Source organism: Biomphalaria glabrata, chromosome 13, assembly GCF_947242115.1.
Source record: "Biomphalaria glabrata chromosome 13, xgBioGlab47.1, whole genome shotgun sequence".
In the NCBI taxonomy this organism is placed as follows: domain Eukaryota; kingdom Metazoa; phylum Mollusca; class Gastropoda; family Planorbidae; genus Biomphalaria; species Biomphalaria glabrata.
Genome location: NC_074723.1, coordinates 14853232 through 14864460, shown reverse-complemented (window position 1 = coordinate 14864460; position 11229 = coordinate 14853232). Strand labels below are relative to the sequence as shown.

Genomic DNA, 11229 nt, shown 5'->3' with positions numbered 1-11229 from the left:
TATAACAAATGTTCATTTGATAAAAACATACCAAGTGTATAAACAAAAATAATTCATATATGGATTCATCTCCATTTTTTCCTATTCTAACAACTATTTAAAGTGACATCCATTTTTTGCATTTATTTTATTGATCACGATTCTAATCTATAATTTGGTCATAAATATAATTTTATAAGCAACACCAGGAAAAACTGTTTAATTCATACATACTTATAGCAAAAAGTGAAGCAGATAGAAAAGTATTTCGTAAAGTTTTCTGTGTATTGGTACCTTTTGATTTCAGAAATAAAGTTTTCTAAACTAATTCATTTGATATTGTCTGTTTTAAATTATTTAACATTAAGTATTTATATTTATTAACAGAGATTTAAAAACATATATTTGTACATAACAAAAAACAGGAGATGCTAGTAAAAGTAGTTTTTTAAAAAATCTTATTACCATGATAAAGTTAATTCTATTTTGTTCCTATCACACTGTGAACAAGTGTATAACTATATATTATGTATACAAATATTTGTTTTTAGCTGAGAAAAATGTCAAACTTTTTGTTTTTAAATTATTTCAGCTAACACAGCTTTCATTTTTCATTTTCTGAACATTTTTAGATTTGGTCTTTTACTTTTCAGTTATAGCTTCTATAAAGAATAAATATTTGAAAATGGAAAATATGCTAAATCAATAAATAAGATATTCCCTGCAAGATAGTGGGAGCAACCAAACAAGAAAATGTTTATAGCAAATATGAGACTTCACTTGCGTTTCAGATGCTCCTACACATAGGAAAATTATTGTCTTAGCCCAAACTTCTGCAGTGCAACTGATGGGTCAGGGTTAAATTCCAGAAACATCATAATGACAGTACCAGACAATCATCATATTGAGAATAAAGCTACAAGACAAAAAAAAAAACCCACATGTTTTTAAAGGTTATTTGATGTTATTATCTTTGGTTAATGCTGCAATGAACACTAGGACCAATGTTGACACTCATCATCTCTCTTTGTCCACTTTCTCATTTTGGTCATCATCAGTTTCATCTACCACATCATCACTACTATCAGCATCATTAGAAGATAAAACATCAGAAGATGTAGAAGATAAAGTATTATCTTCAGATGATGAAGAAAATTCCAAATCTGAAATAGAATTTTGGGGGTAGATTTCATTACACACTCAAAAAAAGTTTCCTTTTTTTTTCAGCATTAAAACAAGGATGTATTTCAAAATATACTTATAAATTCATTTGTGAAAGAGATGATTCTAAAACAAGTATAATTTTTAAAGATTGAAGGTTCTTGTGTCTTTTTTTTCTTGGCAAAAAGAAATGTTTACTTTAAAAAAAAATTAATATAAAATCATCCCAAAGATTTACTTAAATGGATTTACTTATTCATATAATGCTAATCGGGATAAGATATTCCTTGCATTCCAGTTATGATTTTGTGGATTCTAAGGCTTGAGAACTAAGTTTCAAAATCAGTAAACAACTAGCTTAATTTTTGTATGGCAGCCCTTCTAAAACACCTCAATTACAAGAAAAAGGTCACTTATTATAAACTATCTTGACATCACCAATGTAAAATTTATTGTCGCAGAACAGGACACAATAGAATGAGACAACATATGTTCCGGAAGCTTAAAATCAGGACGAGCGAAACCTGCCCTTGTGGAGCCTCACCAGAGAATGCTGACCATGTCCTACAAAGCTGCATACTATATCAAGAGGCCCAAACAAGACTCAGGCTCCAAAACCTTCCTATACAACTAAACGGAGAATGCCTGGAAACCACTGCGCAGTTCATCTCAGATATAGGATTACTGATCTGAACCCTCCAACATGTAAAATGAGAATGAAGAAGAGGAAGACTTCTAAAACTTTTAGAAAAACACAGTTTACATTCACAATGATCATTTTAGCCAGCAAAAGAGATAAGAAATAACTCTTTATGCAACATTCATTTCTCTGACTGGCAGAAAATCAACAAAACATCCTGTTTTAAAAAAGGATATTTTTAGACCAACAAGGTTACCTTAGTGACCAGAATTTTCCTAAAGGAAGAGAATTTGAAAAGTTGTAGGTCTGGCTGACAAAGGATAGACAAAGCATTAAATAAATAGAATTTAATTTGTGTGCTAATAAAATTTGTTTCAACCCCAATTGGACCTTGCAACCTATAGTGAACTGATAAACTTAAGTTTAAAATATGTCAAGTTCAAAAAAAGTTTTAAGTTTAATACGTTTTCAGAGAATCAGGGGAGGCAAACATAACAAAGTGGTACCAGTACCTTAGTACCTATATAAATATCTTACTCCATGAAAGCCTATGTGTCTACGTTTGTGCACATTTCAATAGATTAGTTGTTAATAATATTACCTCTGGGGTTGTACTCAACATCTACCAAGTAGAGACCATGGTCTGGCATTCCCATGATTCCAGAGAAAGAGAAGTCAGTACGGGGGTTATCAAGTATGTCCTGGAGGTCAGTAGTTTTAATGTGGTTGGTGGCCAGCAACACCATTGCACCTACTACCCTCCTTACCTAGATAAAAGAAAGATGAAAAGTATTTGCAATGAAAAGATTTGAAGAGCTAGAAACTTGCTTTAAATTATTCTAAACACTTACAAGCCTTCTATAATTTCTAATTCTACAAGACTTGTTAGGTAAAAATTACTTTTACATATATGCAATACACTTTATAAACAAACTTAATTTGATAAATGCAAACTCCATTTACGAATAGTAAACACAGTCCTAATAAACTATCTCAACGTGACCAACGCATAATTTTTCGACTCACAACCGGACACAACAGTATGAGACAACATATATTCTGGAAGCGTGGTCGAGAGGCCAAGTACGCTTGAACTTGGCTTGGCTACCTATAAAGGGGGCTCGAGGTTCGACACCTGACTCGCAGAGTTGTGTTTACTAATCGCCTAAAGGCAGCACGGAAAACCTACTCCCAGATACCCCCTCCCCCCACTGGTCCACAAATGAGATTGGACCATAGCGCTCTGCTATAAGCATGAAAGTAGCGCTATATAAAAGCCATAATTTATTTTATTTATTTAATTATTATGACTATCATCTAAATATTATAACTATCCTCTAAATGGCAGTGAAATCCAAATAATTCAAACTTGCAAAGTACAAGATCCACTTAATTTTTTAAAAAACTTTAAAATAGTTATTAATACAAAGTCTGTTCTGTCCTGTTATTGATAGTAAACCATTGAGAGTTTTTCATATCCATTATGCCTTTTTTTCCCACACATATCAAGCCAGTGATAAACCTTTCAACTCAAAGAAACCAATTGATTTCTAGCATCACATTTTGTGTGTTGGCATGGTATGACATGAAGGTGTCAACTGGGTGAGACTAGCAAAGCACAAAGACAGACAAACTGACACCTGTGCTATTTCTTTCTCACAATCACATACACACCAGACAATATGCACTGTGTTATAATCACTATCACTTGCTATATCTCATTTTTCTTAATTCTAAACAAAATCACATCATCAATTTCTTCAAGTCTAAATTCTTTGAACAAAAATAAAAATCTTTATAATTGAAAAAAAGAACAAAACAAAAAAACACTTTATCAAACAATATTGTAGACATCATGAACAAACTTAAAATATGAAAGACTACCAAGAGAAGTAACTTTGCAGGATATCTATATCATTCAGTTACTCCCATTGCAGAAATGCAACTTGAGCTCATTTAATTTGAAAAATCACTCCATTTTTTGGCACTTCAACTGACACTACTGTATCTATAAAACATCTCTATGTCATTTAAAGATCCTAAAGCAGGTATAACTTATATTCAGATAAAATTCATGTAATAATTCTTAAAAACTTAATTTAAAACCACTGACTACAATCAGTTGCTTATTTCTCTAACAAGCACACAGTCCAGTGTTCAGGATCTGGAGCTTTGGTTGGGCAATCAATTATTTTAATACCCAACCAATGTATGTTAATATATAAACTCTGATTAGCAAAAATATCAAATCCCATTTTAGTATTTTGCCTTAATAAAAAGCAAAACACCTACCTGTCTGTACAGAAAAGACTTAGAGCGGACATGGATGTCCCAAAACTGTAAATTCTCACTGGCAGAAATATGACTGTCAAACATAAAAGGAAAGCCCAGCGGTTGCCCCCTTTTTACACCGATGGTCAGCATTTTGACAGGATGTGGCAGATATGTTTCACTTTCTTTCCTCTTCTTTGAAAAAGATCCATAGTTATGAATACCAGACACAATTTGGGCCCCTAATATCAGTTTCTCTACATCAAAAGGTTTCCTGAAACCATTCACAATTCTATCATTTTAATTCAGTTTTCCTTTATAATAATAATAATAATAATATTAGTGCCAGAGAATAAATACTCATTTGTTTCTAACTTAATAATAATCTTTATTGCCCGTAAGGAGATTTGTTTTACAATTTGGGCATTACACCATACAAAACATTATAACTATAGAAAACCAAAATCTACATTCACACCAGACTCACTCAAAATTACATGATAAATGTTTATTTCAGAAAGTTAAATAGTATTTAATGATTTGATTGCCAGGGGAAAAACAAATTTGTTTCCCTCTGTCTTTGCTATCAGTGCCTTGTATCTCTTTTGTGATAGTTAAATCACAAAATCCTGACACAGAGGTTGATTTTTCATTTCTAAAATCTTTTTTCCTTAAAGTGCCTAACACAAAAATGAAAAGTTACAACAAATTCCAATAAAAACAATTATACGAATAATAATTTTTTTTAAATGAAGGTTTATCTGTATAATAAAGGAAACAAATATCTAGCTTATTAGCCACACAAGATAAACAAGCACTAGACTGTTTCAATGTTGAAACAATTATTTTAGTATCTAAAATTTGGCTTCAAAAACCTCATGACAAAATCTGCTAATGCAACATTTAACATATGAACCCTTTCATGCGGCAAACCTTAAATTGGGAATCACCATTACGTTAGTGTTGTACACAACATGAAAATATGTCATACATTCAGATTTATCCTAGAAAAAGTTAACATTGAAAAAAAAAAGATTTACAGTTATTGTGAATTATGTTTTATTTGTTTAAAGAAGCAAAAAGTAATTCTGAATAAAGGCCAGACATTGTTTTTCTTTATTACTCTTAATTTATATATTTATAGCCTTTTGCCCCAAAAGTTGAGCTGAGTACTACTTGCACTGTTCTCTGCTTAAGGAAAGTGAACTATTTAATTGAAAAAGCAGAAGCATGGCTGGTCAATAAAGACTTTGTGCCCTTTTCACCTCAACAAACTCATAGCTTCAAATGGAAAATAATTGTTATGACATGATTAGGAATTAGTTATTTGTTTCGGGAATAGGGTAAAGTTTTACTTAGCGACGATGACGTAAGGTTGGTTAAAAAAGAAGAAACGCTCTAAGTGATGCTAAATGAAGACGCTTCGTGGAGAGCAGTAGAATAGATATACGGATTTACGGACATAGCTAACATCGGACGATTCCTTTCTTGATGATTAAATATATTTGTAGAACAACATCAGTGTCGACTACATATTTGATTGTTTCTGCCTTTCGCTGGTGTTACTGAAGTAGTTTGAGTTCAGCATTACTTCCAGTCAGACGTAGATCTACACTAGTTATATTTCATAGAATTAACACCGAGCGGAAGCCTTAACAAATAAAAGAAAATATACTAAACTTAATCTATAGGGAAGATGATGTAAAGTCATCTGTTTCAAACGCCAACAGTTAATGAGTGTCATCTGGTCAGCACAATGACCAACCGCTTTACTGTCCCCAACTAATGTCAAGTATCCTTAAACACATTAGAGTTGAATGGGCACAAGGGCACCCTAAAAATCCTGAAATTCAAAATCCCAGTCTTTATCGAGACAATGTAAGAAGAATGTTAAAAATTTTATCAAATCACAGCTTAACCTTCAACATTCATTACCTTTTGTAAACTTTCATCATAATTATAATCTTTTTATTATTGATAAATCTCCTACCATATATATGCCAATTTATTCTGTTCCAGCACAGACTCTGGTAAACCATATGGGAGACAAGGTCTTTTGTTTTTCAAAAACCTGAACTCATTTAATTCTTTTAGAAAGTTTTCACTGAAACAAGACAGAAACAAAGTCTGAAGATGCAATCAACAAACAGAAAGAAAATTCACTCACAAACTAAATATTATTAGTCTAATTGGAAAGGAATAGATTAATTAATTACAAAACAATAACACTTTTTAATATAATATTTATTTCAATAAAAGAAAGCTAAACAAAAAGATTAGAAACCCAAACCCTAATGACTTATTACTTAAGTTTTGCAGTTCAGATTTATAGAGACAGCAAACTAGCCACCTTGAATTTCCCCTTCGTTGCAGGTGACCCATTAATCCCATTAAGTAATCATTTCTTTCTTGACCTTCATTGCATGGTCCATCATTAGCATGGTAAATCAATGTAAACCTATCTCCATTTACCTACTTGTGTTCAGCATCCTCCGTCCCAGCTAAATGTGCTAGTCTATACACATACTTTCTCCCAGAAGCATTTAATCGACAATGAAAATGCTTTGGCACTTTTTTAATTTTCAATATTCTGAAAAAAAAAAAAAATCTTTTTAAAAGAAATTTTGGGCTAACATATTGCTAGTAACAATAAACAGATACTGTAAATAAAAGCCATTGCTTAAGAATATTTTACAATTATTGTAAATTGTATACATGTACAAAAAACAAGTTAATCACTAACCTGATTTCTTCATTCTTTAACTTCAAATGATAATTTAAAACACTAACCATCACCTCTGGATTATATTCTTTTCCTTCAACCCTGAATACAAAGGTGATCACAGTAATACACAATTTAAAAAATAAAGCAAAAATATCCACGGAAGAATAAATTTAACCCAGAATAAAATAGTAAAACTTACGGGTGAGTTAAATCTACATGACAGGCGTTCTTCAGGGCATGTACTCCAGTGTCTGTCCTACTGGACAAAAATATTTTATATTCATTGGCAGGCCGCAATTTTGACAAACTCTCCTGTTGAAAAAATTAACAAAGATATATGGTTAGCCCCTCTAACATGAACAAAATGAGAACAAAGAAGAAGAAGATATGGTTAGCCACTAACATTTTTTAACTGTCAAAAAAAAAGCATTCATTTATAGATTTTTTTTTTTTTTTTCCGTTTGAAATAAAAATTAGCCACAAAAAAAGGATTTGAAATGTAAATAAAAGATGTTACTAAAACATTGGAAGCAGTCATTGCATTAATAGTCTACTTTTTCTCTAAAAATGGTTAGGAAAAAAAAAAGGGGACAAAGAATTTCTCAAAACTTTTTCTGTTTTAATCATTTGCATGTAAATTGGATTTATATATTCAGCTTACAAATACATTCAAGTAGTCTCTAAGAAAAATAATATCAACTGACTAAACTGAGTCATATTTAAATTCATAGCCAATTTAACAGTTGAGAGATCATTTGAAGTCACTTTTCTTCTATTATGTGTGTTTGTGTGAGGGGTGGTAATAAGTTGAAAAAAATACTTTTTCCTGAAATTCATTGTCTGGTATTCAAATATTTTTGAAGGGCTTTAAGATTCCAAGACGATTGTGAGCCAGTACTAGTATTAAATAAATGATAATACCTTTAAATAGTAAGATTGATTAAAATAGCTGAAAAAATAGTAGGTAATAATAGATGCATTAATATTAAATTACTTACATGCAGAACTCCTTGAACAGTGGGAATAACATTTCCTTTTATAATAGTCGGTTGTATCTGAATTCCCCTGTTAGGATAAAATAATAACATGGATGCAAGCAACAGAGCCCTGTTTTGCCTGCAAAGGGGGGGGGGGGGGGTCGGCAACCCCAAAAAAGACTAGACCTAAATCCAAATTATATACTCTAGATTTAGTTCTAGATCTAGATCTTGAAGTTAGATCTAAACACTAATCACTAATCAAGTGTAACTGTAAGATTCTAACTAATTATTCTAATTATCTAGATCTAATAGTTAATACTCATTGATATCGATCTATCATTACTCATCTACTGAGATGATCTAGACTATTCTAGTCTATACCACTAGCCTGACTAGTTAGGTCTAGTGACAGTCTGGACTAGTCTAGTCTCTGGGCAGAAGCAGCGACCAGGCAGCGTAGATCGTATTTATATAATTATAATCTATTACCAGATATAATATTCTACTTGTAAAGTCTATATCTAATTAAATCTAGATTCTAGATCTAATAATAAAAAACTTATTTTAAAAAAGCCAAGACTATTGGCTGTTTACTATTTTTATATAAATAAATATTATATAAGTTTTATACCGGTAACTATCAATAATACTACTAGACTAGTGTCTAGACCAGTGTTTCTCAAACTTTTTTGTCTGGCGGCACAGTAAAAAAACTACAAAAATTTCGCGGCACACCACGAAGAGCAACAGTTGTTTTATAATAAAAAGGAAAATATATTTTACCTGTTTTAAAGTATTATATTTAATGTGAAGGGTGTGCCTGTTTTTTGAGAGCAAATGCGATCTAATCGAGGCTTCAGAGTCGACAAACAACTCGCATTTCATCGTCTATTTTAAGAAGTCTCTCTCTTTTCTTAGACTTGATTTCAGTCAGTGCTGAAAATCCAAACTCACAAAACTTGAAGATGCAAATGGAAGAATGCTCTTCAACTGATTGCAGGATATAACTTGTTGATTGAAATCCCAAACACATCCAGGCTTTTCTCTGCAAAACTTGACTTAAGAACTGCATCATTTTTTAAATCAATGAGGTGCTATGCTTCTTCAGTTTTCAGATTTGTAGCTCCATTGTTTCCAAATGGATAGCTGACCCATCCATACTCTTTACTGTTGGAAAGTAATGCTGCAATGCTGACTGCAAGTGTGTCAAATAGCCAAGAATTTCGGAGGTGATTTCTTTATTTGAAGCAAATTCATTGTAAGTAGGAAAGCAGTCGAAGACTCCTTTCGAGATCTTACTCTGCCACACAGACAATTTTTCACCAAATGACTTCAGTTTTTAGGATACAGTGATGATGGTTTCCGATGGTCATTGAAGACTTAAATTCAATGAATTTAATTTGTCAAATAAATCAGAGAGAAATGTCACCGTAACCCACCAGATCTCGTCATGAATAGAAGATCCAAAGTCTTTTTTTTTTTCAGTCTCCAAGAATGAAATCAGCTCAGCCTTGAGCTGGACGACACGCTTTAACACTTTTCCCCTGGAGAGCCAACGAACGTTGGTGTGATACAGGAGACATTTGTAGTCTGAATCCATTGCTTCACAAAGCTCTGAGAAAAGTCGGGATGCAAGCGGTCGAGATTCGATGAAGTTTACAACTTCATTCACTTGATCCAGAGCAGACATCAAATCTTTCGGTAAAGACTTGAAGGCAAGAGCTTCTCTGTGGATCATGCAGTTAACAACTAATACATTTGGATTTTCTTGACCCACAAGAGTGACGAATCCCTTTCTGTTTCCCTGCATGGAAGACAGCCATCGGCGCAAACGCTGACACAGTTTTTCCACTGTAGTTTGAATAGCAAAATGTTTTCGTTCACCACTTTTAAAATATCTTCGCCTTTGGTCATAGTTGGTAAGTCTACACATTTTTCATCCTTTATGAACCGAATAAAAGCTAGCAGCTGAGCTTTGCCGCTAACGTTAGTGGATTCATCAACTTGAAGAGACCACAGCAGAGACACTTCATCGCCTGTCACGTCGAAGTGTTCGCAGACTTGATCTTGTAAATCTGACGTGAGTTTCTTTTGACAAAGGATGGGTTAGGGTTTTTTAACTTTTTCAGCGGCATCGGGTCCAAGGATAGTTTCAACAACTATTGCTAAAGCTGGTGCAATGACTGATTGTGTGTGTGTGTGCTTTCTTGCGTTTTGCTAATAACTGAGCAACCTTATAACTTGCAATCAATCCTTTTTCTGGCAGCTTTAGGTAGTTCGTAAGTTTCTGAGCCTGTTTATTTTGTTGAGCCCTGATGTTTTCGAAGTATTCCTTCGGCTGCGCTTTTACAGCTGGATGTTTTGTTTCCAAGTGTCTCTTCAAGTTGATTGGAGCAAGCGCCTCAGAGTTGCATTGCAGATCAAACAGAAAGGCAATGGAACATCTTCAGGTCCAGAAGATATGAAACCATACCCGATGTAATCTTCATTGTACCTTCGTTTGGTTCCTTGCTTTTCATTTAACGCTTTCGCAGTTTCATTCTTGCTAGCGTAGTTCTCCATGGATAATAAATAACGCTTATTGATAATTTGTTACTATTAACATACACCTAAAAACTTTACATGAAACTAATCGCTTATTATTATCGTTACCAATTCAAGAACTGCTGTTCGTCAGCTAAGGCGGCCTACAATTATAATAATATATGTATAGTGAACTATTTCATAACCTGAATAGCTAACAGACCTTTCCGTCACTATGCAGCGATCCACTACTATTACTGGTCTTTGTAAGTGGGGATGTCATCGTAACGTAAAATAAAAATTTAATAGTAGACAGACCTGGGTAACGCTGCACGTGTGGCGTTCTGAAAACTCCCGCGGCACACCTGCAAATCTTCGACGGCACACTAGTGTGCCGCGGCACACAGTTTGAGAAACACTGGTCTAGACTCTAGACTACTACTACTACACTAGTTGTCACTAGACTAGTGACTAGGACTAGTGTTGAGATTTAAAAAGAAAAATGCAAACCTATATTTGGTACCAATGTATGCGAAATAAATAAGAAATCGCCCCATCATAAAACTTTATCTAGATCTAGTCTTTAGATTTTTTTTTTATAATGAACTCATTGAGTTGCAATTCTTCTTAGAAAATATCAATTTGTATGGTCTCGTCAATAATGTGCAGGAGAAATTTAAGAGTAGTTTCCCCTAGAGTGTATTTGAAGTCTTACCACTTCTATATGTCAGTGATTCTTTGTCATCATAGTTTTTATAACTAAAATAAAATGATCTAGAATCTAGATCTAGATCTAATATAGATAATAGATATTGCAATGATCTTATATGAAAAACAAATTAATATACATATATAGATCTGAATCTAGGTCTAAAAGAGCTAGACTTCTAGATTTAAATATAGATCTATTTGAAACTTGAATAATTATTATTTCTTTTTTGCGAATGTGA

The 11229-nt window shown here is 32.9% G+C and overlaps 1 protein-coding gene across 1 annotated transcript; it reads right to left on the bottom strand.

Moving 5' to 3' along the window:
• Positions 1–923: 923 nt before the first annotated feature.
• Positions 924–10937, bottom strand: LOC106075281 (tRNA pseudouridine synthase-like 1). The gene is made up of 9 exons (XM_056009077.1): positions 10790–10937; positions 7775–7841; positions 6976–7088; positions 6795–6875; positions 6528–6641; positions 6042–6155; positions 4073–4325; positions 2382–2547; positions 924–1142 (listed from the first exon to the last, which is right to left on the bottom strand). The coding sequence occupies exons 1-9, from the start codon at positions 10837–10839 to the stop codon at positions 997–999; spliced, it is 1104 nt and encodes a 367-aa protein (XP_055865052.1). The 5' UTR covers positions 10840–10937; the 3' UTR covers positions 924–996.
• Positions 10938–11229: the final 292 nt, after the last annotated feature.